This window comes from Drosophila sechellia, chromosome X, assembly GCF_004382195.2.
Source record: "Drosophila sechellia strain sech25 chromosome X, ASM438219v1, whole genome shotgun sequence".
NCBI lineage: Eukaryota > Metazoa > Arthropoda > Insecta > Diptera > Drosophilidae > Drosophila > Drosophila sechellia.
In genome coordinates this window covers 21,657,667-21,684,281 of record NC_045954.1, presented here as the reverse complement: position 1 = coordinate 21,684,281, position 26,615 = coordinate 21,657,667, and the positions used below count along the sequence as shown (strand labels likewise).

The following is a 26,615-nucleotide window of genomic DNA, read 5'->3' as shown; positions in this document are numbered from 1 at the left end:
CTGCAGCCTGCCGTAGGATGGCTATGTTGCAACCCCAGTGATTGCAAGGGGGGCGGAATGTTCAAGTTACGGGGTTTGGACTGTCACCCGCTCTCCGCTCCCTCTTACGCTCTCCACTCCCTCTTACGCTCTCCCACTCTTCACCACAGAGTCTCCAAGGAGTCTCCGCTGCGCTTGGGAGAGCCTAACTAATTAGAATAAGCACCAGTGTCAAAACTAACCACGCTGAATAAACATATGCCCGGTCGCGCCCGCGCAATTACGAAAAGTCTAGTGGTCGCTTTTCTTCGAGTGTTTTCTTTTCAGCATATTTGGAAAATTCCAGGACAGCAACCCCCAACAACCCATCAAAGCCCATTGAGCTGAGTCCCAGAGGCACACTCCACACTTGGATGGCGTAGGTAAGTTTTGGACCTAATATGTCTTTTATTAAGGGAGCCTTATGGAGTTTGCTTGAGTGGAAAAGCCTGTCCAGCTTTTACATCTTCCATGAGGATTTGGCTCTAACTACCGTGATATGGGCTTTTCATTGCCTGGGAAAATTACCTAATCTTAGCATAGCATTAAATATTTTCACAAGAGCTAGCACTCCTTTGCGTGGTAGAAATTTCGCAGTTCGGTTGTCTATGCCATAGTAACCAGGGTTTTTTTGGCTGCAAAGCCTTTAGTTGCATCATTACCTTATGCGGTAAGGTATAGGGCGTGTCTGAGCGTCGGAGTATGAATATTGCTGGTAAATGCTAGGATCTCCTGTCGCGGTGTATTGTCTTCTGAGGCGTCTTTTGTGGCTAAGCAAGTCCCTAGCCTCCAAGCTTAAAATGGCAGGCCTCCTTATGGCCGTGAGACCAACTTGGTGTAGCCTGCCTTGCAGCTTCAATGATCGCCGATGTGAAGTAGTCGACGTACGCTTCCAGCCTACTGCAAGTGTCAATGAAAATGTTGAGTTCGACAGTAGCCTCGATGTGTTCTTTAAAGATCCGAATTCTCGCTTGTGGAGACAGCATTTTTTTAACACTTCTAAATGATTGGACGTCTTCAATCAATGGCAGATGATGGTCAGATAACAGTTCTGTCAGCACTTTCACCCTGATTAGTTGCTGTCTAAAGCCTTTGGAGATCCCAAAATCTATGGCACTTGGAGAGGCAGTTGCACGGTGGGGGTAGCATGTGGCTTCTCCAATTGTGTGTGATGAACTGCCCAGCAATGGCATCCGTCCATCTAAGTGTCGGAGGGCAGTATATTAAGGCAACATTAAAGTTTCCTCTGCTTGCAGTCAGCTGAATAGTTACTTCCTGGATATGATTTTGAGATAGAGTGGCGATGAGAGATATTTGATCTAGCAAGGATCGGCGCCCCCTCGTGTTTTCTGTCATCCGGATGGTTGGTAGTATGTAGGGTAAAGCCATTGACCCTGAAGTTTGTCCGGGAGGAGAGTGGGTTTCTGACGAAATTTTGTCAGTGTATCGCAGCACGGCTTGGGTCCGTGCTAGTTGGGTATTCTGGTTTCCGACACACAAACCTCTTTCTTTTCGTTGTTGTTTCCCGTAGAATTTCAATTACTCAATTATATCGAAACATTTTCGAGTTTAAACTAATTAGTGAACACTGCATTTGAGAATTGTTTTAAATGCGAACGCGCTTGGAGTCAAAAAGCAACTGAGAGAAATAAAAAGAAGACTCGCGAAAGGAACCCAAAGATCAAGTCTTTTGATACACACAAAAAAAAAGTTGGCAAGCCGCTTGAAATTGTAATTGTAGTTCGAAAAATTTGAAGTTATTTTCATGTCTTTTTATTTAAAAAAATGCCTTTCTTCTTATTTAATTTTAAAATTCAAATTGTCACATGTGTATATGTGCACATGCGGAAACGCAAAAAAAAAAAATAATATTAAAAATGCTGTCTAAGTTTTCTCGTTAAGAATGTTGTTAAAATAGTTGCTATACAAATTTGACACTAGTTCATCGTCAGTGTACGATTTACATATTCGTGGACACCGTAAATTGATTTTGGTCAGGCGCTTGTACCGAAGTGAAAAAAAGTTTTGCGACATTATTTGTTATATAAATATGACGGAGCGTAGATTTAATCCAAATTGTGAAGCGTGTCCCTGTAGTTTTCCTCTTATTGATTCTTGCCGCTGCGTGTGTGTGCTTTTCCTCGTTCTCTTCTCGATAGACACGCGCGGCCACACACTATCAGGGCCACACTCGATCTCAATGTTATTGAAATCTCACAATCGATTACAACTCGTCCTATCGATAAGTCTCGTGAACAGTTGACCATCGATAGGGCGGCTATTTCAAAATATCATTTCCTTCTCCGACACGGCCATTCTGATAAATTACACGCCCTCGTGTATGAGCTACCCTCTGCAATAAATCAACCTTCAACCTTCAGTTGTACTCTTAATGTGACAATCTTATTCATTAACGACTTTGAATTTTTTTTTAACTTAATCTTTAACATTCATTATTCATTTCTTAGAATTCTTCAATTTCTTGACTATTTCGTTCATTTAAGCAATTTCTTTTCAAATCAAAATTTTATTAATTTTCCTTCTTTCATCTCGTCTTTACTTATTCTATTTTCTCATTTTCGTCTCTTATTTTCTTCTCTCATTTTCTAACAACATTATCATTTTACCACTCAGGGTCAGGTACCGCCACGTAGCCATCGATAAACTGTGTACTTCCATACACCTCCCGCCAACTGTCTCTTTCAACAGTTTCCATTTCATATCTTTCAACAACTTCACTTACTGTCTCTTTCAACAGTTTCCATACCATTTCTTTCATCAACATCACTACTGTCTCTTTTAACAGTTTACATTTCATCTCTTTCATCAACATCACTACTGTCTCTTTCAACAGTTTCACCTGGCGGGCTAACATCGATCTCCAGCTCGCTTGGCACCTGCCCATCTGGCAATCTTCTTAATCTCTCATGCGCATACTTATTCCGCCTATTACTTTTCAAACTCTTCAAAGTATATCTGTCATTATCCAATACCTCAATAATCTCAAATGGTCCTCTATATTTAGCTTCTAACTTAGTCTGGTTTCTCTCACTATTATTTAGCAACACAAAATCTCCAACACTGAAATTTACTATCTTAGCTCTGCTTTTATCAAATCTTTCCTTCTCATACTTTCCTGATCTTTCTATATTCTCTAAAGCTTGGGTTCTTATCTTAGTCAGATCTATTTCAGTTTCTGGTTCATGAATGGGAACAAGGCCTAAAGGTCGAGCAACCTTTCCCATTAATAATTCTAATGGACTCGCTTTTGTTATCTTATTAGCAGTACAATTAATAGCTAATTGCACGTCACCCAATGCCTCTTGCCACGATCGAGAACTCATTTCAACAGCTGTTAATAAATTTTTCAAGGTACTCATAACTCTCTCAACCTGGCCATTACCTCGGCTTGCTCCTGTTGCTATCAAATGTAATTTTATCTTTTGTGAAGAGCAAAATTCAACGAACTTAGCACCTGTAAAACTTCTTCCCTGATCAGCCACAATACGAATAGGGACTCCGAACAACGAAATTGCTGATTTTAACGCCATTACACAGCTTTCTGCACTTAATGTGAACGTGTGGTAGAGATAAACATACTTGGTAAATCTAAATCTATCTGTACAATAACATATTCTTTACGATCGCTCTTACCACTAAGCTTGCCTGATATGTCTATGTGAACAGTATGCCACGGAATGTTTACTTTGGGAATAGGATGTAATTCCATTTGTAATTTTCCAGAAATCAATACAATACAAGAAATCAATACAGAAATCAATACAATTTTCAACAAATCTTCGAACGTATTTGGCCATGCCCTCAAACCAATAGTAATCGTAAACCTTGTCAAGTGTTTTCTCCCAGCCCAGATGCATTATGGATTCATGTACTTGGTTAATAACCGACCATCTAAATCCACGAGGCACCACTGGCAAACATAGGGTCTTGCCATTTCTTTGTATGATTCTATACAAAACTCCAGCTCTCAAATCATATGTCTTAGCCAAATCGAATGGACATTCATCATTGTTCAGCTTGGCAACGATTTCTACGATATCTTGATCTTTCTGTTGCTCTGCACAAATCCAATCCTCAGATACTTCAGTTAAGTCGATTCGCTTTTCAACAACTTTCGCATATTCAGGGGAATTTTCCGGAGGAAATGGATTTCTGGAAGGCTTGCCTTCTCTATACTGTATGTCAAAATCGAATGTCTGTAAATAAGCCCACCAGCGATAGACTCTAGGCAACAACTCAATCTTATTTCGTGATGATTTTAAAGAATTACAATCAGTGAATATTACGAACTTTCTGCCATGTAAGTAGTGCCGGAAATGCTTGACTGCATTTACCACCGCAAGAGTTTCCAACTCATAAGAAGTATATTTAGATTCGCATACACTTGTTGTCTTACTGTAGTATTCCACCACATACGGTTTATTTTCAATTCTGTGCAAGAGTATAGCACCATATCCGATTGCACTCGCATCGGTGTGTAACTCTATTGGATATTGCGGGTCAAAGATAATCAAAACTGGTTTATTAGTAAGAATGTGAATAATTTTTCTACGAATTTCCTCATGTTCTATATTCCACTCAAATTTATTTTTCTCTGAGGTGAGAAAATATAAAGGCTTCATTAGCTGTGAAAATCCTGGAACAAACTGACGAAAGTACGATGCTAACCCAATGAACTGTCTCAATGTTGTCACTGACCTAGGAGGTGGCAAGACATTCAAAGATTCTACTTTGCGAGTATTTGGGCTAATCTCACCTGCTCGTACTTCGAATCCTAAATATTGGACAGAAGTCCATAGAAAGAAGCATTTTTCAACATTGAATGAAAATCCTGCCTTTGATAAAATATCCAAAACAATCTTTAACATTTCGAGTGCCGTTTCCTTGGTTGGAGCTACAATCATTATGTCGTCCATATACAAGTTAACACAAGCAGTTCTCACGGAGTGAAACTGCTGAATTGCAGGCCATATCCGGTGGTCTGCACGCGCACTAAACAAACTGCTGATCGCGTACTCCAGGTGCAATTGCCCCGAGCCAGCACGGAGCACTCGCGGAGCGAGTGATCGGGCTGACGCAGAAGTGCTGACCTGGCCTTCTGCCAGCAGTTCTGCTGCGGACCAGAGGCCTGGAGTTGAACCGGGACTGAATTCTTAAGTTAGTTTTAAATCATACTCCGAGGCTTACGCTTTGTAATTATAAATACCCAAATATTGTGACCCTCGCCCTAACGGGAGAGTGGTAAATAAATATAACCAAACTAAACAAACGACTTATAATTGTCGCCCAACGAAGAAATCGGACTCACGCGAGACGGAATTCGCGAACAAAAAAAACAATCACCCGAAGTGAAAAAATAAAAAGTGAAAAAATTAAAATCACCAAAAATTAAATAAATTGGACAGATCGAACCAAAAAAAAAAAACCACCCGAGAGGAAAAGGTCCCAACTTTCACCAAGCGGAAAATTCTTAACCAAATAGAGAGGCAGAAGCGGCATCGGCAGCGACGACAGCAGCAGCAACTGGTGGCGAAGGAAAGCCGTCGGCAAAACACCTCGACAATAAAATTAATTTATTAACATGTGAGTAGGCTTTTTGTCCAAAAGTTCGCTAATAAATACAGTCTCATGTGTTAGAAAATTTAAATAAAGAATAGTAAATAAAAATTCACCAACCAACTAAATGATATCCAGCAAGTTGTGGAGTTGAAATTTTAGCGAACCACAAATTAATTTGATATTCAACTCTTGCTAAGAAATACAACAAATACGTATAATTAATATTCTACAAACTCTTGATTTAGTTCTATAACACGCGCAAAATTTTTTACATAAAGAACTGTCTCATGTATAGGGATACTGGGAACATTTCCTCAGACGAAGAAGTCCTAGAACTTTTACACAGAAAAGTGCCAGAAATAAATAGAATTGAAATATCGTCAAACAGTAGGCCAACAGAAATGCAGGCGGAACAAATTGCGAATATGGAGGCTGCCATAGCCTGCGCACTTCAAAGGCAGGAAGAACTATTCGAAGCAAAACTGACCGCAATTATGGGGGAGTTAAGTTTACTTAAAAATAAAAAACCGAAAATCCAGACATTCCAAGAAATCGAATTGAATCCAAACATTGAGTGTAGTGAGCCCCTTGATATGGTCAAGTCTGTTCCAGAATTTGACGGCAAGCAGGAAAATTATGTTTCCTGGAGACAGGCCGCCACTGCAGCCTACAAAATATTTGCGCCTTACGAAGGTAGCAGCCGACATTATCAGGCCGTCGGAATCCTAAAAAATAAAGTAAGAGGCCCAGCGTCTGCTGTATTAGCCTCATTTAACACGGTATTTAATTTTCACGCCATAATAGCGCGCTTAGACTTCACGTATGCGGACAAAACTCCGGCACACGTAATAAAACAAGAATTAAGTTTGTCAAGGCAGGGAGAGTTACCCCTACTCAAATACTATGATGAGATAGAACGGAAGCTAACGCTTCTTACAAACAAAACAATAATGACACACGACGCAGCCGCAGCGGCCGTCCTTAATGAGAAGCACAGGGATGACGCTTTACACGCGTTCATATCTGGCTTAAAGAAATCATTAAAAATTGCCGTTTTTCCGGCACAACCGCGGGACTTGCCATCAGCATTGGCGTTAGCTCAAGAAGCTGAGTCAAGTAACGACAGAAGTATTTTCGCGGCCACGTTCGCCCGACATAACGAGGAAAGAGCCTATAGGCCAAACAACCAGAAACAAACAGGTTGGAAAAGTTCTCAGTCATACGGAGAACCCAACAAAAATTCGGGGGCGATTAAAAAGAACCCTCATTTTGTTAGAACTCTAAAGGGAACAAACCATCAAAGCGGTTCCTTTAAGCAAGGCCCACACCACAGTGCAGGTAATGGCCAAAGCCAACCGGCGCCAGAGCCAATGGAAGTTGACCCTTCCTTCAGGTCCAAACAAACCACAACATGGCAAAGAGGGCGGTCGGCACGGTCTCAGCAAAAAATCAACTTCATCCCGGAAGAAAACACCGACGAAGAAGATTATGACTCCGTTGCTCAGGCAAGCGCCATAGAAATACAGGACGAGCTGGATGCAGAGGACTCCTGCAATTTTTTAGAGTAAAGTCCCTGCTCCCTTACATTACACGTACGGTGGCAGGAGGAGAAATAAAACTATTACTAGATACAGGCACCTCAAAAAATTATATTACTCCACTCCCGGGGCTGAAAGGCGTCGTGGCAGCGGAAAAACCCTTTACTGTAAAGTCAATTCATGGCTTTACCAAAATCGATAAAAAATGTATGGTTTCGGTGTTTAACGTAAAGACACCCTTCTTTATTCTGAACAATCTTAAAGACTTTGACGGTATTATTGGTCTCGACTTACTTAAACAAGTAAATGCGAAACTTGATTTTACTGGAAATGTTTTAAATACTAGTAACGGAACTGAAAAGATCCAGTTTGCTAGGGCGGAAAACGTTAACTTCATTAAAATCGACGATGGAGACGTTCCTCTTGCTATTAAAAACTCGTTCGATAAAATGATAGTTAAAAATCACAAAGCCTTCACTGACCCAGACGAGGCATTACCATTCAATATAAATACTATCGCCACAATTAAAACAGATGGGGAGCCGGTATACTCAAAATCATACCCGCATCCCATGGGTGTGACCGAATTCGTCAATGCGGAGGTTAAACAACTTCTAGCGGACGGCGTAATAAGGCCATCCGAATCTCCCTACAACAACCCGACCTGGGTTGTAGATAAAAAGGGAACAGACCAAAATGGGGTAAAAAAGAAACGACTAGTTATCGATTTTAGGAAACTAAACCAGAGAACGGTTGACGATAAATACCCTATCCCAACAATTTCGACAATACTGTCAAATATGGGAGAGTCAAAATTTTTTACGACACTTGATCTTAAGTCAGGCTTTCACCAGATAGAGCTGGCAGAAAAAGACAGAAAAAAGACGGCATTTTCAATAAACAACGGCAAGTACGAATTTTGTAGATTACCATTTGGGCTTAAAAATGCCCCAAGCATTTTCCAAAGGGCCATTGACGACGTCCTAAGAGATGGAATTTCAAAAATATGCTACGTGTACGTCGATGACGTCATAATATTCTCCAAAACAAAGGAAGACCACGTTAAGGACGTGGATTGGGTTTTAAGAAAACTCTTGGAGGCAGGCATGAGAGTATCCCAAGAGAAATCAAAGTTCTTTAAAAAGAGCGTTGAATACTTGGGGTTCATAGTGTCGCAAGGGGGTCTACGAACCTCACCTGAAAAGGTCAAAGCCATTAAAGAATTCCCTTTACCTAAAACGCTTTTCGAACTCAGATCATTTCTGGGGCTAGCAAGCTACTATAGGTGCTTTATAAAAGACTTTGCGACAATCGCAAGGCCTTTAACGAATATCCTAAAGGGAGAAAATGGAAAAGCAAGCAAATATCAGTCAAGGAAAATCGACATCGATATGACCAAAGAACAGAAAGAAACGTTCAACAGGTTGAGAGAAATCTTGGCATCGGAAGACGTTCTGCTTTCATACCCAGACTTTAAAAGACCATTTGATTTGACAACGGATGCGTCAGGTTTTGGTCTAGGAGCGGTACTATCTCAAGACGGCCGCCCGATCACAATGATATCACGCGCCCTTAGAGATAGTGAAAAAAATTATGCAACCAACGAGCGAGAGCTCCTCGCCATAGTTTGGGCACTGAAAAACCTCCGAAACTACTTATACGGTGTAAAAGGGTTGCGGATCTTCACCGATCACCAACCACTTACCTTTGCCATCTCGGATAAAAACCATAACGCGAAACTAAAACGCTGGAAGGGAATTATCGATGATCACGGCGCCAAATTGGTCTACAAACCAGGCAAAGAAAATCTTGTTGCAGACGCGCTGTCTCGCCAAAAGATAAACGTTCTAAATGACGAACAGTCGGATGTAGCAACGATACACAGCGAACAGTCGCTAACTTACACTATTGACACAACGGACAACCCGGTAAACTGTTTCAGAAATCAAATAATAATCGAAGAAGGAAACAGTTTTTCGGTAGACACATTCATCTTGTTTAAAAGCAAGGTGAGACACATAATAAGGATTTCTAAACGAGAAAATCTTCTTAATGCATTACAAGACGTGGTAAATGCTGAAGTAGTTAACGCAATACATTGCTCCCTACCGATCTTGGCATTTATCCAGCACCGATTAGTTGAATTGTTCCCAAGCTCCACTTTCAAGCATGCGAAAAGCTTTGTGCAGGACATAACGGATGCAACTGAGCAGAGAGAAATTGTTATAACAGAGCACAACAGAGCTCACCGAGCAGCACAAGAAAACGTAAAACAAATCTTGAGGGACTATTTTTTTCCTAAGATGCTACGGTTAGCAACAGAAACCACTTTGAACTGCAAGACCTGCTCAATGGCTAAATACAATCGTCATCCATCCAAACAAGCGGTAGCAGAAACACCTATACCTTCCTATGTGGGGGAAATCCTCCACATCGACATCTTTACAACAGATGGAACCCTTTTTCTTACGTGCATTGATAAATTTTCGAAATTTGCCACAGTGCAAACCATCGCATCGAGGGCTATTGTGGACGTAAAATCTCCCCTATTACACATAATAAATTTCTTTCCAAAAATAAGAACCATTTACTGCGATAACGAAAGATCCTTAAATTCCGAGACCCTGGCAGAAATAGCCAGATCCTTAAAGCTGGAAACTGGCCTAAATGACACAACCGAATTGATTCTGTTGGCAACCAACAAGTACAACAATTCAATTCACTCAGTAACTAATGAAAAACCGATAGAAATTATCCACTCGACGTCTGCGGTATTCGAAGGAAAAATCAGCAGAAAAATTAAACAAGCACAGGAAAAGACCCTTGATCAAGTAAATAAAAATAGAACCTACAAGGACTATCAAGTTGGCGAAAAGGTGTTCTTAAAAACCAACAAACGATTAGGGAACAAGCTTTCCCCCCAAAACATGGCGGCTGGCGTCTCTGCATTTGCATAGCGTTGTTGGAATAACTGCTTAAATTCCAACCATGTCACACCAGCATAGCACACTTCTGACAGCCATTGGGACGCACTTCCTTCCAGCGATTTTGTTAAGGCCAATATTAATGCACTGCCTTCCAGAGGTTTTCCGGCGTTAAACTTTGGCAATGTGACGACGCCATTTTGTGCCGGTTCTCGCACAGACGCTTGCAGTGTTTTTGCCAATTCCAAGAAACTTTGGTTTTGGTGCTCCATCAAGATGCGCAGTTGGTCCTCCATGGTGTGCAGACGAAGGCACAATCTCACTTCTGATGACGGAGCGTAGATTTAATCCAAATTGTGAAGCGTGTCCCTGCAGTTTTCCTCTTATTGATTCTTGCCGCTGCGTGTGTGTGCTTTTCCTCGTTCTCTTCTCGATAGACACGCGCGGCCACACACTATCAGGGCCACACTCGATCTCAATGTTATTGAAATCTCACAATCGATTACAACTCGTCCTATCGATAAGTCTCGTGAACAGTTGACCATCGTTGACCATTTCAAAATATCATTCCCTTCTCCGACAAATATATTATCGGATTCCAAACGGCTTGCGAGCTCAGTTAGCTGTCGACTTACATTTCCCTAAGCCTATAAGAATTAAAATTTTTAAGAAGTTTTCCTGTTTTGTATTTATAATATTTTAGGTATGCAAGTTAAGGTATGCACAGTTAATCTTCGACGTCCTGTTTCGTCTTTGGTACAGTGTTTTTCAATTCCTTCTCTTAGAGGCGTTTTATTTATGAGGTCCACCCCTCAGTTAAAAAGGCTATTTGGGACAAAGCCTGTATGCCTATGCAGCGCAGGTTGACTACTGCTTAAATTTTCGTAAAATAATAAAAACCGCGATCTGTCCATTTCCGTCCGTATGAATTTCTAGATCTGAGGAATTATAAAAAATCAGGGCGTTGAGACTTATGCCCCAGATTCTAGAGCAGTTGATGCAGCAAGTGTGTCCAAAACTGCCATGTGCCCAAAACTGCCCTTTTCAAAAATGTTTCCAGCTTTTTCTGAAAATTATTTGTCTTGGCACTTTCTATAGATGTGCAAAAAAAATGTCGAAAATTCTCCATCGAACTACCACTATCTGAGTAACAGGTATCTTACCTTACTTTGACGAATAATAATATTTGTTTAATATATGAAAATATTAAAAACTTGGCGATTAATCCCAACCCAGATAGTTAATTCACTTAATTCGGTGTTCATTTTCTTAAATTCGCATACTTTCCTATTGCTGTGGTTGAGGAAACGCAAAACTCTTGTTAAAACAGTGTGAACACCTTTTCTGTTTTTCGTTGATTGGAACCTTATAGATTTTGCCCACGCTGCGGGCTGCCAAATTGTGTTTGCAAGTCATGAAAACGATTTAATACGTTATTGCATTGCCATTTTCTAACTCGTCGTGTGTGCACAGTGTCTTCAGCTTAAATATTTCAAAAGTACTATACATTTGTGGTCAAAAAATAAACCACGATCATAACAAAAATTTTGTGCGTTAAATTAATAATTTTGTTGCGGGTATGGTTTGAGTTTTAGACTATTCTTTTACTATATTCAAATGTAAGTCAGTCACAAAAAATTGAGGGAATTAACATGCACACGCTCTAAAAGCTATAAATTTCTCAAGAAATACAGAAATACTGTTGCAATTTTTAATTTTCGCATTAATTTTTAGACACTTCAAATAGGCATCTTCGTGTTATTTTTATATTATTGTTAATTATTTTAGAAAAAAATCAGTTGTCTGCGCTCATTTTCCGCCGTCTTTCTATCCCTTCACTTGGTTATATTACTATGGCCAGTGTGAAATGTCTCTAATATATTTAATACAAGAATCTATTTTCAAAATATGTGAAACAAATATCGATATATTTACATATATTCTGATATATGCATTACATCCCTATTTAAGTTTTTCCCGTCAGCGCAGTAAGCTTATCTCTGTGATTTGAACAGTGAAAAATTAAATTACAAAAACGAAAAAATCAAGATGGAGGGAAAACTTCGTCCACTCGCGGCAAACAACAAGCCATTTGTCTTTGGAGGCATTTACGTAAGAATCTGCATTTTTTCCAAGTGTGTGCAGGAGTGTGAGTTTAAACTTCCCTGTGAAGAGATGTGTCCCTAGTGAAAATAGATCACGAAAACAAAAAGCATTGTTGGACTCATCCATATTTGATTTGTGAAATAACAAAGTTTTCGATTTTATTTCTATAATTTGCAGCGCACAAAGTGAAAGTGTGTGTATTCATTACAATTGTGAACTCATTTGCAATAGCCACTAAAAGCGGGTTAATCGAAAGTGCAGAGTCTGCACTGCAGATCGTTGTCCGAATTCCACCAGCATCCACAATGCACCCTCCAGCCCACCCCCACCTTTCCCTCTTCCATTGCATTTGTATCCCACCCATTTGGTCATTGCACTCATTCCACTCCGCTCGTCCTTTCGAACAGCTAGAGATGGCCAGCACTACTATAGATTCATGCTGGACTTGCGGTTATCGCTAACTTTTATGGCTACTGAAAATGCATTTACTCGAAATTGTAACTAAAATTATTAGTTTTGGGTCAGATAGCAATGCCCATTCACTCCACCGAAAGTGCCCGATACGAGCCGGCGACCATGAGCTCAGCCGATGACCGAAGGATCCCCGTAACTATACTATTCCAAGTCCAAAATGAATTCGTGTTTGATTTGTTTCTTAATAAAAAAGGAAAGACAAAATTTAACTTATTTTAGAATTGTGAAACTTATAGAGCAATACTCATTAAAAATTACTATATTTTTGCATATCGGAGAAAAACTATTAGAATTAGAATTTGATTTTCTCGAACCTTGCTGCAACAGAATACATTAGCGAAAAATTAACTCACCATAAGACTGCATTTATTTGTTAATCGGACTTTGCTGTTTTTAACCCCTTAAAATGAATGAGGGAATTGATACCCTACCCTAGATCCACAGTCGCTGGGCAGGTGGCTCCCCTGGTGCAGAGCTTCGTTTCGGGGCACTTGGGTCGCAGGAATGGCCATGGCTATTTCCTGAACTATGGTTTTAAGTTGACCAGCCGACCACCCTGACGCTTCCGGGTAACTTGACGACTTGATGGTTTCCGTTGGCCAGCGAGTCGATTTTCTGTCGACCCACTGGACCAGCCCGTTGCCTTTGCTAACTAATCGGTTAACTCTTTCGCAAACGCAGAATCCCAATGCCACCGTCAAGCCTTTGATCCAAATGACGTTGCAGGCCGCCAATGTCCAGGAGCAGCAGTCTCCTCCGGTGGCTTCATATCCGACACCGGCCACTCCGGTGGCTGTTCAGCAGCCATCGACTCCTGTCCCCGTTCAAGTGCCGAACTCGTCCGTCCAACAGCAAAATCCGGATGCGGACGCCATCGCCTCGAAGCTGGCCTTGCCAGTTATCATCAAGGAGGAGCCGATCTCTGTCGACGATGAACCGTCCGTCGATATTATAGAGGAAAATACCAGTTCCAGTACCATTGCCATCGGCATCGGGGGCAAGATCCCATTTATAAATATCTTCCAAAACCCCAAGAAGTCGTCTGGTAAGCATGAAATCCTTTGGTGATCAGATTTCCCAGACTTTTCACACACACACAGGAATCACTAGAATTCTTATGAAAGGACAGACTGGAAATTACTTAACAACTTTAAATTTATTTTTTAAAATAACATATATGTCTTCTAACTCGATCGTAGAACGCACTCGGGACAAGAAGCTGCGACAGAACCGCCAGCTGCGCAAGTCCATGCTCCCCAAGAACGCTCTGATGGCCCTCAACGAGGTTAAGGGCGTGACCATCACCGATTTCACCATCGACAGCAATACCGACGGGGGATTCACGGCCGTTGTCACTGTGAACTCGACTCAGTACGTGGGCAAGGGTACCTCGGAAATGACAGCCAAGATCGCGGCCTGCGAGGAGGCTTGGCGCGATTTTATAATTGCAAAGATGACCCCCAAGCCGCCCGGTATTCACAAGGTGGAGACGGATATCAACAAAGATGAGGCCGATGCACCGGATGATGATCTGCCCATGTTGAACCTGGCTTCGTTTGCCATCTACAAGCTGTTCGCGGAGTGGGAGCGCGAGGGCTATGTCGTACCCGAGATGCACGCTTCGGCCAATACCCAGCGTACGGAGCTACCCTTTGGCTGGGAGACCATGCACCCGGCGAGCATTCTTTGCATTGTAGGCCAGCTTACCTCACTATATTGACTGTCAGTAATCAATTCCCCTGCAGATGCGCCCGGGACTCAACTACGTGGACTACGGATTATCTTGGCACAAGGTCACTTACATGCAGCATATGGGAATCACGGTGGACAACCAGAAGTTCCACGCCCACGGCAGATCCAAGAAGATCGCCCGTCTCAACGTGGCCGTGAAAGTGTGCAACTCTCTATTCGGCACAAACTTCACCTATGACGACAGCGCTTAAGACACCAACTCCAGCCGCAGACTCCAACTGTGACGCCAAATGCGCAGCTTTAAGAATTCCTTCTCTGTGAAGGTGAAGAGGCATATTAAACAAGAATTTTCCAATTTAGCTTGCATTTGGGACAGCTCTTACTTATGATTTTTTAGGTGGGCCGCAGCCGTTTTCAACCACGAGTAATCTTGAACTGCAAGATTATCCAAATAATTTTAACGCAAGGTTCCTTGGTAATGCTGATTAATTTTTTCCGTGTATTTTGTTTTACATTGTTGGCTTGTTTTTAAAAACATGAACACATAAATACAAGTATTGAATATAAAATTGTCAAGTGTATTCTGATTTGTTGCGCTCATACTTGCGAGTATTGGTTCAATGTTGCCCAATTATAAATTTGTTTAGTAAAACGGTATCGCAGCAGGGTTTTGGTCCGTGCTAGTTGGCTATTCTGGCTTCCCACCATAAACTAATCGAACAGCGTTGGCAACCCTTCAGCAGCTGTTAGCTGACTTTTCGTTAGTTTTTATTATCAAACGCAAAAGCGAACGACATGTCGAAATTTCTGTCCCAAGCGGCTATAAATACGCTGCGAAACACGCGCCTGGGGTCGCGGCAACTGTAAGTACTCCACGATCACCCGATGCCCACAGGAGTAACCCATTGACGCTGTTCTCCAGGGTGCGCAGTTTTGCGGGCATCTCTAACACGCGTAACCATCGCGAAGCGGGTCACCAGGAATGGGGATGTGGTCAGTCTGCGGGACGCGGGCTGCTAGAGTTGCGGATGCCGGTGGCGTGCAGAAGGAGCATGTTCATCCAGACCCAGGACACTCCGAATCCGGAGAGCTTGAAGTTCCTGCCCGGCGTGGACGTCCTGGGAAAGGGGAACACGTACGACTTCCCCAACGGAACCACCGCCCACAGCAGTCCTTTGGGTGAGTAAGCATCCACGTGCGGCTCCCTGGGTATCCCATAAATCGGTTCTCGGGTGGCCGAAAAGATCACATTGCTGTAAAGGTCCAGTTCTGGTTTCCTCCAAAATAGGCGGTTATCTTTTAGCAGAGAGATACTTGATGCTTCGACCCCGAAATTGATGCAAAACGTAGGCAGTTTGTGAAGAAAGCGCTATATCTTCAATGGTAGAGCTCAAGGTGGATCTGGTGGCGTTTTTCAGTGTTCTTAGCAAACTAATTTAAATTTGAAAATACTATGCTTTCATTAATTTGAAGTAGTTTTGGTTTGGTGGGGAGTGTAGGGAAAAACTGGACATTTTTATAATATTCATTCTTGAAAACGAATGAAAAGGTGCAAAATAATGTAACCTGGGTAATTCAGTTAGAAATTAATCAATATATATAAATACAATTTACATTACTAGCACTATCAGTATATATATATATATACTGATGATGAAAAATTGAGTATTACTTATTACGTTCCTGGCTGTTTACAAATTCTTAACGCACAAAGTCGCAGAATTTAGATAACTTGTAACTTTCCAATTTTTGATATTATATAATCCTAATGAAATGTACTTATATTTGCAATTATCACTGGATCCGCAGCCAAATTGCTGTTCCGCGTGGAGGGCGTTAAGGGCGTGTTCTTTGGCGCCGATTTCATCACCATATCGAAGCAGGAGGGCGCCGAGTGGAGCCTGATTAAGCCAGAGGTGTTTGCCGTCATAATGGACTTCTTTGCCAGCGGCTTGCCAGTCCTCAACGATGCCCAGCCCAATGCGGACACCGAGATTCTCGAGGATGACGACGAGACGGTGATGATGATCAAGGAGCTGCTGGACACGCGCATCCGGCCAACCGTCCAGGAGGACGGTGGCGACATCGTCTTCATGGGCTACGAGGCCGGCGTAGTCAAGCTAAAGATGCAGGGCTCCTGCTCCTCCTGCCCCAGCTCCATTGTGACGCTGAAGAACGGCGTGCAGAACATGCTGCAGTTCTACATACCGGAGGTGGAGTCCGTTGAGCAGGTCTTCGACGAGGCAGACAGGATGATCGACAGCGAGTTTGAGCGCTTCGAAAAGAACCTTAAGACGCTCAAGCAGCAGGAGCCCAGTGGCGGCGGTCCCCATTAGAGGGACTTATTTTAATGTCCCTGCTTACGGTGCTAATTCTCTAGTGAAGCCAATAGTTAGTTGTATACATAAGGTACATGTAGTTGATTGTTTAAATAAATCTACGGCTTTAAGCTTAACTGTTAGTGCATGAACTGATGTACAGAAACTCATATTCGAGCTTTGATCTTTGGGGTTACAAAGGAAATTTACACTTGTTTAAACTGTTAAAATTTCTTTGAGCAAATTTAAATTTATAAATAACTCCTTTAAATTCCCTCTTTAATGGCAAAAGGTGCCTCATTTATAAATGGATATTTAGATATTAAAAAAGAAGGGAATATAAGAACGTCCCACTAAGAATATCTATTCAATGCATTCATTCAATACTATTGAAAATGTGGGTTCGATAAGGATAGGGTTTTCAAGCTAATCAATTGAAAACCAACAGCCTAATTAATTCGGCACTAAGCAAGGTCAATAATTGAGAAACTAACTCAGTGGGGCCTACGGCCCAGTCTGACCCTCATTGGCAAGTGGGTCAATAACCCGTGTCATTGCCATCGATTCCACAAATCGTTGAAGGAACCCATTGCCAGACGATACCGCTGCCAGGCTACCGTTTAATCAATAAGCCCGCCAGAGAAGAAGCCACCGAGCGCTGGCGCTGGGACCATTCTATCCAGAGCCGCAGGACCTCACAGACCCAAAGGAAAGGGATCTCCGAGGAAGAGAAGTGGTAATACATCAAGTCCGTCGACCAATGCTCTGCTGGGCCAACGAGGATCACTATCTGAGCCAACGCTACCCGAATCCACAGCAAAAGGCGCCAGAAACGCTCAAGAACCTGCTGTTGCGATCCAGTGTACCGATAGTGAGTGCTCCAAACCCCGAGTAGGACTCACGTTTCGCCGGCACCATGGCACCGCTCAAGGGGCAGGAGGTGCTCAAGTTCCACAAGCACTCCTACCTCGAGAACCGCATCTTCGATCACCGCCTGGTCAAGGGCAACCTTCTGGACAAGTGGCCCACCGCTGACATGAACGAGTACAACGAGCGCAAGGACCACCGGAACCTCATGGAGTCCTATGTACCACTAACCCATATCATTACCCATTGCACCTATGTATGTATGTATGTAGTTTCGTATCTTGGCATTCATCTACCATAGCAGCACTGAAAAGTAGTGGAGCACCTGGCCAAGATGTAGCTGCTTTAGATGTAGGTGGGCACCCAGAAGGCATATCTATATGTCTGCTTCCTGCATGGAGGACATCACGTTGATTTCGATATCGCATCAGCCATGTCATTTTATCCTTTTTCGTTCGATATATGGATCGAGCTGGAGTCATGCCACATACCACATTATGCTTTATAGCTTACTTTATTTCTGTTGCAATGCCACTTGGCTAAAATTCGGTGAGCAATCGGAGTAGGCCACTTTTGAACGCTGGGCCCTGTCACCCTGAGTCACAGTCTGAGATTAGTTTAGTTTACTCCACTCCTCGAATGGGAACGTATCTGTGCTTTTTGAAATCATTCGTTTGTTCCCAACACCCAGTCCAAATTCCAAGTGGCACAAATTACTAGTACTTCACTATCCCAACGATTCGACTTATAACCGATACCATTACCGAAACCTTCGACCGCGATGAGTCACAATGGGGCTGGTGTCGGAGCCGGATCCGGCGGATCGCCCATCCCACCAACCACGGTCATGTATTCTCAATTGCAGCCATGGAGCCAGGCGGGCGCTCCGCCCTGCATGGAGCCCGTCATGGGGCCTTCGATCCCGCCGAGAGTTGGCGCCGCCTACGAGACGCCCACGAAGCACCCGTGGCGCCCGGCTATGGCCTATGAGCTAATCCAGGTGAAGCATATGCCCGAGCAGCCGGTGACCAACCAGCTGACCAAGCAGTGCTTCCTGCCCAAGGGCATGAAGACGGACGGAATGATATTCCCCAACCTGGTCACCGGATTCGATCGCAATCCGCAGCACGCCGCCCGGGCTGCTCTCTACACGCGGTACACCAGCAACGAGTGGTACAACAACAACATGACCAAGTACTCCGAGTCGAACATGAATCGGTAAGTGGCTAGCTCCTTATTGAAAAGACGTACGACGTATGTATGTATGAATATCTGGTACCATACTATTGCAAGAAGGACAACCGCATGATTCATCGTTTCTTTCAGCAACCTCTCGGAGCGCATGCGGAATGACGCAGTGCGTCTGATGCGGGAGACGGACGAGAAGGCCACCTCGGGCCAGAGGGACGCCGGCCGAAGGCTAGGCGAGCGCATCACTGACCTGACTTTCTGGCGCAACGAGCTAAACGCGGAGCTGGAGAAGCTGATCGCCGAGATGTCGGACATCAACGAGCTGCAGCGGCAGTGCGGCAAGGCGCTCCTCGACCTGGAGATACCGCTGCACATCGCCCAGGAGTGCCTCTTTCACCGTGAGTCGCGCCAGGGCACGGAGAAGGTGCATGACATCGTAGAGAAGGCCCTCCTCGTGGAGATCAACAACTTGAGGAACTCCCGTGACCGCCTGGGCGGCCTGCACGAGAAGATCTCGAAGCAGGCCCTCGACTGCCGTGGCGCCCAGCATCTCCTCGAGGACGATGTGTCGCACAAGGAGTCCTCGCTCGGCATCGACTCCATGTGCCACCAGCTGAACAACCACAGCCGCGGCATCACCTACTACGGCGGCATCGAGAAGTTCGATCCCTCGGTCAGCACCCAGGAGTCCTGGGCGCAGGCCAGCAGCGAGCACGTCCGCCGGTGAGTCCTCGCCTATCGAATACCCATTATTTAGCTTAAAGGAGTAGGAGTAAAGGATGCCTATAGAGGTGATTCGTTCATTGAGCCGAAAGCTAATCATAGTCGCATCCAAAATCGAGATTCTTGTACCCTTTTCTATCCCTTGTTTCCACAGCTCCCAGGCGGAGCGCGCGAAGCTCTCCCAGCTGCGGAGCGATGCCCAGAGTGTGGTCAACTCGGTGGCCACCACGGTGTGGGACTTCTGGAGCAACACGAACAACGCCTTCGATCGCCGCTCGCAGGAGATGGCTGAGGCGAAGAACCGTGTGCAGCTGCACCTGCAGAAGGTCCAACAGGAGCTGTTCGACATGGAGAAGCATCTCTTCCTGCTGCAGAAGGCCATCCAGGACAAGTCCGGGCCGTTAAAAGTGGCCCAGACGCGACTGGAAGCCCGCTCCCACCGCGAGGGCGTCGAGCTGTGCAAGGACCACGCCCAGGACCGCCTTATCCAAGAGGTGCAGGACATCCAGGGTGCCGTGGAGACGCTGCACCACAAGCTGATGGAGGCGGAGGCCACCCACCAGGGCCTACTAAAGACGCGCTGCACCTTGGAGGTAGATCTGCGCAACAAGGTCAATGCCCTGTTCATCGACAGAGAGAAGTGCATGAGTCTCCGGCGCTCCTTTCCGGTCAGCAATCTGATCAAGTACTGATCCGTATCCGTAACCGCACGCCGAGCTCTGGACTCTGGACTCCGCACTCCCACTCGCTTTTCCGCCACCTGTTTTCTTAACTTGGCTTTTCTGTGTGTGTCCACTTCAAGAGCCAAACTGCAGTCTCCCGCTGAAGCACAGTTATCCTTTTTACTGGCACATATGATATACTTTCAAACGGAACAATAGGTGTACTTACTATTCGGAATTATTAGGAGCAAGAATAAAAATAAATTTTAAATCTCTATATTACATAAACGGAACTGCTGATAGATTACTTTAAGACTAGATGGCATTTGTTGAAAACTCCTTCGAGATGATCCAACATTCTCTTTCTCATTGGCCCTATGAAACATACATACATATGCATGACAAGCGATGGGCTACAAGTGCTATAGCTAATTTTAGTTTCCTTGCCTTATATAAACAAATATACATATACATGTATATATAATATACATACATATATAATATATAATATACATACATGAATGTGCATAACAGAGTTGTAAACTAATTATGTAACCGACTTGTAAATTGAAGAACAGTTACTGAATTTCACTATAAAAGATAGCTTATGATGTGTATGTTGGCACAAATTACGAAAGTTGGGGCTGTGTGTTTCTGAAGTTTTCGTCTGCCACTTTTGATTATTGGAATCCAATAGCTCTTAGCTTCTCCTAGCTTAGAAAATGTTTTGATGCTTTGAAAACACTAAGAATATAGACATTTTTTAAAATTGCCGCCATAAAATTAACGTACAGGCACACTAATAGTGGGGTTGGTATTTTTGCTATGTTTGGTATTAAGTGAACACTTTGGTGTATGTACTGCATCTTTAAACAGCCAAGCGACGGTCACATTGATTGTGTCCTATCCAAGATTTTTAATAAAACTTATTAACCAGAATTCAACCGGAGGCGAGCTGTTTGAAACTTAAAGGTTTGGAGTCACACGAAGACGGATGCACGGCCAATGTTTTAATGGATCAGCGGATCTCCCGAAAGTCCTGCAGCGCAAAGTGCATTAATAACCGGCGACATATTTTTACGACCATAATCAAAACTTTTCCGTGCTAGTCAGCTGCACCACACACCAACACCATCTGATTTTCCCCGCAAGTGCGCATATCCCCTTCCAGGGGTTGATTAGAGGGTAATCCGTAGCCCAGCTGCATGCAAGCTGCATTTTCCGACCATTTTCGCCTAACGGTTCCGTCCCACCTTCTGGGCCACGACTGACGTGTACATTAATTTTGCAGCGGTGGGCCCCACACACACACACACACACACTCGCGCACACACACACGATGGCTTGAAAGAATGCCGTTTGTGTGTAAGCAATGTAAAAGCGAAGCAACAGGATCGAATTCCCTGTAATCTTGACAGTTACAGTTACTGTTACTGTTACAGTAGGCCGCGTCGTGTAGAGCAAAATAGGATAATACTAGAAAACAAAATCGAAGATCGGCCGAGTCCGTAGTAGTTTGTTAATTATATATTTTCCCGCTCTTCAGATCGAAACACAGGACAAGCCGCCATGCGATTCGCTCTGGCCATCGTGGCCATCATCTGGGCTTTTTTCGTCCTGGCCGACGGAGTGGACCCCGGGAACTTTAAGACCTGCGAGCAGAGCAGTTTTTGTCGGTGAGTCTGGCTTTGTACACGATGCACTGCATACGTACGGGGATATTTTTTCACATTTGTATTAGTCTTGTAAATTTCTATCGATTTGCAAAAAAAAAGTTTTTGCCACGCCTACTCTAACGACCTAAAACCGCCCAAAATTGCCACTCCCACATTTTCGATAAGTGATGGATATTTTTTCATCATTTTATTTTTCTTGTAAATTTCTATCACGCCCACTTTTTGAAAATTGTTGAATATTTTTTCATAATTTTATTAGTGGCCTAAATTACTATCGATTTTCCAAAAACTATTTGCCACGCTCACTCTAACGCCCTAAAGACGCCAAACCGGTCACGATTACACTTTTGAACGATTTTTAAAATTTTTGTCATTTAATTCCCCAAAATCTGTCGATATCACAGAAAAATGATGAAATTTCGCGTTTGCATTCACACTAGCTGAGTAACGGTTATCTGATAGTCGGGTAACTAGACTGTAGCATTCTCCCTTGTTTTTTCTCCAAGTATTGATATTTTCGTCAATGAAACGCACTAGGAAGGCAGACTTTACCCTCTGTAGCTTTGTGTTGTTTTTAAATGTCCACTTAAAAAGAAAGTGTCTAGTAGTTTCACAACGTTTAAACTCAACATTTTGGTGCTCAAGTTGGCTGCACTCAAAGTGCTAGTCTACTGTAATTTCGAAAATATTTACCGAAATAAGCCCACATATATTAATATGTTAATATGTATTAATTAATAATTCAAGTTGTTTTTGCGGCTGTAAAGGACTGTTTTATAGGAACATCATAACTTGATGATGATTTTATTTATGGTTTTCAGACGCTCCCGAAAGATTCAGGGATCGGGCAGCAAGTACGCCTTAATTCCCGGCACCTTGAACACCTATGCGGATTCGTTGACCGCTGATCTCGTTAACAAGGAGAACCATCACCAGTTCGCCTTCAAGCTAGAGGCTCTGGAGGGCAGTACCTTCCGCTTGCAGATAGATGAGAAGCAGCCACTTCGACCACGATATCGCGTCGAGCACGCTCTTAAGGGTCCAACCCAGGCCGGACGCATTCGTGTCCAGCGGGAAACAGATGGAGAGATCGTTATCACATCGGAGAAGAACAAGGCTGTGATCCACGGAGACCCGTTCCGCATCGATTTCTTCGAGAACGACGTGCTGGTGGTTTCGGTGAATGCCAAGAACTGGTTGTACTTCGAGCATCTGCGGCAGAAGGCCCAGGAACAGACCTTCCACCCGCCGGAAAACGAGAATCAGCAGGAGCAGGATGCCGCTGTCGAAACTCCTAAAGCAGCAGATACTATCGATGACCCTGGTGCATGGGAGGAGAACTTCAAATCGCACCACGACTCTAAGCCCTACGGTCCGGAAGCTGTGGCTCTGGACTTCTCGTTCCCCGCAGCCAAAGTTCTATTCGGTATTCCAGAGCACGCCGACAGCTTCATACTAAAGTCCACCTCGGGCACGGATCCTTACCGCCTGTACAACTTGGATGTGTTCGAATACATTGTGGACAGCAAGATGGCCCTATATGGCTCAGTGCCGGTAATCTATGGTCATGGGTGAGTTTCCTTTGAGTTCTTTTACTACTATAGGTAAGTTAAAAGCTTAAAAACTGGCGAATTGCATGCTGATCGCCCATATAGGTTGTGTACACTGTTTAATGCTATAATACGAACAAATTTTAACATCTAATTTCTAATATCTTCCAGAGCGCAACGCACTGCGGGTGTTTACTGGCAGAATGCCGCTGAAACTTGGGTGGACATCCAAACCTCGGAGACCAATGTTGTATCTTCGCTGGTAAATTTTGTATCCGGCTCGCAGAAGACTCCTCCTCCGGCTGCCCACTTCATGTCGGAGTCGGGCATCGTGGACGCCTTTATCATGCTGGGACCCAAGCCCATGGACGCTTTTAAGCAGTACGCGGCTTTGACTGGAACGCACGAGTTGCCTCAGTTATTTGCTCTGGCCTACCACCAGAGTCGCTGGAACTACAACGACGAGAGGGACGTGACCTCCGTGTCAGCGAAATTCGACGAGTACAACATACCCATGGACACCATGTGGCTGGACATCGAGTATACAGATGGCAAGCGCTACTTCACCTGGGACAAGTTCAAGTTCCCGCACCCGCTGGCAATGATCAAGAATCTTACAGAATTGGGTCGCCACTTGGTGGTGATAGTCGACCCGCACATCAAGCGGGATAATAATTACTTTTTCCACCGCGACTGCACGGATCGTGGTTATTATGTGAAAACGCGCGAGGGCAATGATTACGAGGGCTGGTGTTGGCCGGGAGCGGCTAGTTATCCTGATTTCTTCAACCCCGTGGTCAGAGAGTACTACGCCAGCCAGTACGCGCTGGACAAGTTCCAAACGGTCACCGCAGATGTGATGTTGTGGAACGACATGAACGAGCCATCGGTGTTCAACGGTCCTGAGATCACGGCGCCGAAGGACTTGATCCACTTCGGCAACTGGGAGCACCGCGACGTGCACAATTTGTACGGTCACATGCACTTGATGGGCTCCTTTGCGGGCCTGCAGCAGCGCGATCCCAACCAGCGGCCCTTCATCCTCACACGCGCCCACTTTGCTGGATCCCAGCGTTATGCTGCCATTTGGACGGGTGACAACTTTGCGGACTGGTCGCATCTACAGCACTCCGTCAAGATGTGTCTCACGGAAGCGGTGGCCGGCTTCTCCTTCTGCGGTGCCGATGTCGGTGCCTTCTTTGGAAACCCAGATACTGAGCTGCTGGAGCGCTGGTATCAAGCCGGTGCCTTCCTGCCATTTTTCCGGGCTCATGCACACATCGACACTAAGCGCCGGGAGCCATGGCTCTTCCCAGAACGCACTCGCCAGGTAATCCAAAATGCTGTGATCAAGCGTTATTCATATCTGCCCCTGTGGTACACCGCATTCTACGAGCTGGAGCTGACTGGAGAGCCGGTAATTCGCCCATTATTAGCTCACTATCCACTGGATAAGGAGGCCTTCGGCGTTGACAGCCAGCTGCTGGTGCAAGATCGCCTGCTTGTAAGACCCGTCATGCAGCAGGGCGTCAGCAAGGTGGACGTGTACTTCCCGGCAATTGATGACAAAAAGAACAGCGACTGGTGGTACGATGTGGATACTTACCAGCGCCAGGAACGATCCGGCTATGTGTCGGTTCCAGTAGATGATTTCAAGGTGAGAGGCGTTTTTCTGTTTTTGAAAGGTCACATTAATTATGTTTTATGCTTTCAAACTCCTTACAGATCCCCGTTTGGCAGCGTGGTGGCAGTATTGTTCCTAAGAAGGAGCGACAGCGCCGCGCCTCAACCTTGATGCTGCACGATCCGTACACACTGATAATCTGCTTAGACCGTCAGGGCAAGGCAGCCGGTTCCCTTTACCTAGACGACGAGAAGTCCTACGCGTACCGCCAGGGACAGCGCATCCACGTGAACTACGAGTTCGCCCACGACCAGCTGGTCAACAGCTTCGTGGGCAAGCCCAAGTACAAGACCCTTGCCTGGATCGAGCGAATCGTGATCGCCGGACTTGAGAAGGTGCCCAGCAGCGCCAGCATTACGGTGAATGGCGTCAGCCAGCAGTTGGAGGTGCTCCAGCATGATAACACCGTCGTCGTGCGCAAGCCGGGCGTCAAGATGGACGTCGACTTCGCCATTAAACTCAACTTTGCGTAGTCTGTAGTCGCAATGTGCGCCGTGTATTAATGTTCTCCTAAATATTTTGATTTTGTGCATCTTAAAAATTGCCATTAAATGTTTTAAGCATCACCTCCACCGTCTCCTATTCCAGGCAAACTCAAATAATAGATTCCCTAACTGTCTTCGATTAGTATTCCCCGCTCCTTCTTTGCAATTCCATCAATTCAACATTCGGAGAGTGCAACTCAAGTTGAACGCAATTTATGTTTCAATAAATATACAAATTTTTCTGTACGAACGATTTCTTATTGGTAAAAGTATTGCCCAGAGGGAAAGTAGCAATAAGCACAGCACCATTTAAAGTATCTGTCAATATGTATATATTCTTGTTCGAAACAAGCCCTAGCTAGTAATCTGCTTGAATCTTTTCAAAGGCTTGTGTCTGTTCTACATGTCGAACATGACAAACAGCAGTTTTGAGCGGCTTGTGGGCGTTAGAGTGGGCGTGGCCACATGGGTCCACAAATATACATATGTTAGGGTCTATACCAAAAATTGGCCGAAGAAACACTCAATACTTAAGTTATTAGTAGACCATTCAGTGTGGGGCGTAGTGACGAAGTGCACCATAAAAATGAAAACCTGCTGTGGTCCTTCGATCATACGAGTAATAGCAATGTGCCGGTAAAAGTGCACGGTTCAGGAGAAAAGGCGAATGTCCTAGAATGTCCCAGTTATGTTGCCTTGTTGTGTTCATGTTTGAAATGTCGAATGGTAAGCGAATTTTTATGGTAATATATGATATAGGACCGTTTTGTGAAGGTTGCCAGCGGGTAAGCATTTCAGTTCCCATAGGTAATCAAGCTAGAGATTTGTGCAAAATGCAGTTGAAAAGACAAAGTTTTATTTAAATGTTATCTTAATTCCACTGCTTAAGAAATTTGCCAAACTTTTAACGTCACGTTTTAAGCTTATTCAGCAATTAATTATCGTATGATCGAATGATTGCTTTCTTGGTTTTCGATCTGCTTTTAATTCGAACTTCTTTACCATAGTTGTGTGCATTTTTTATTTTGTGCGGAATTAAATGCTCATGGGATTTATCTTACCCATAAGATATTGATATTGATAAGTTTTGTTGATCTTAACGAATTTATTCCAACTGCATCCCCATT

The 26,615-nt window shown here is 44.1% G+C and overlaps 4 protein-coding genes across 8 annotated transcripts; all 4 read left to right on the top strand.

Moving 5' to 3' along the window:
* The first annotated feature begins 12,022 nt into the window (after window positions 1-12,022).
* Window positions 12,023-14,691, top strand: LOC6620712 (double-stranded RNA-specific editase 1). 5 transcript variants are annotated; one of them, XM_032726859.1, is made up of 5 exons: window positions 12,064-12,172; window positions 12,344-13,209; window positions 13,322-13,685; window positions 13,840-14,333; window positions 14,386-14,691. In XM_032726859.1, the coding sequence occupies exons 3-5, from the start codon at window positions 13,355-13,357 to the stop codon at window positions 14,581-14,583; spliced, it is 1,023 nt and encodes a 340-aa protein (XP_032582750.1). In that variant the 5' UTR covers window positions 12,064-12,172; window positions 12,344-13,209; window positions 13,322-13,354; the 3' UTR covers window positions 14,584-14,691. The 5 variants fall into 5 exon arrangements, with proteins under 5 accessions (XP_032582749.1, XP_032582748.1, XP_032582750.1 ...); XM_032726858.1 differs by lacking the exon at window positions 12,344-13,209 and having other exon boundaries at window positions 12,023-12,172; window positions 13,367-13,685; XM_032726857.1 differs by lacking the exon at window positions 12,344-13,209 and having other exon boundaries at window positions 12,023-12,172.
* A 358-nt stretch (window positions 14,692-15,049) lies between these two features.
* LOC6620715 (NFU1 iron-sulfur cluster scaffold homolog, mitochondrial) lies at window positions 15,050-16,820 on the top strand. Its single transcript, XM_002044880.2, has 3 exons — window positions 15,050-15,195; window positions 15,255-15,511; window positions 16,142-16,820. The coding sequence occupies exons 1-3, from the start codon at window positions 15,128-15,130 to the stop codon at window positions 16,666-16,668; spliced, it is 852 nt and encodes a 283-aa protein (XP_002044916.1). The 5' UTR covers window positions 15,050-15,127; the 3' UTR covers window positions 16,669-16,820.
* Window positions 16,821-17,221: 401 nt separating this feature from the next.
* On the top strand, window positions 17,222-20,386 carry LOC6615252 (tektin-3). Its single transcript, XM_032726855.1, has 4 exons — window positions 17,222-17,521; window positions 18,383-18,735; window positions 18,844-19,431; window positions 19,586-20,386. Exons 1-4 carry the CDS (start codon window positions 17,411-17,413, stop codon window positions 20,121-20,123), a joined length of 1,590 nt encoding a protein of 529 aa, XP_032582746.1. The 5' UTR covers window positions 17,222-17,410; the 3' UTR covers window positions 20,124-20,386.
* Window positions 20,387-20,960: 574 nt separating this feature from the next.
* LOC6615251 (neutral alpha-glucosidase AB) lies at window positions 20,961-25,569 on the top strand. Its single transcript, XM_002039620.2, has 5 exons — window positions 20,961-21,065; window positions 21,640-21,769; window positions 22,591-23,340; window positions 23,491-24,976; window positions 25,045-25,569. The coding sequence occupies exons 2-5, from the start codon at window positions 21,663-21,665 to the stop codon at window positions 25,474-25,476; spliced, it is 2,775 nt and encodes a 924-aa protein (XP_002039656.2). The 5' UTR covers window positions 20,961-21,065; window positions 21,640-21,662; the 3' UTR covers window positions 25,477-25,569.
* The last annotated feature ends 1,046 nt before the right edge of the window (window positions 25,570-26,615 follow it).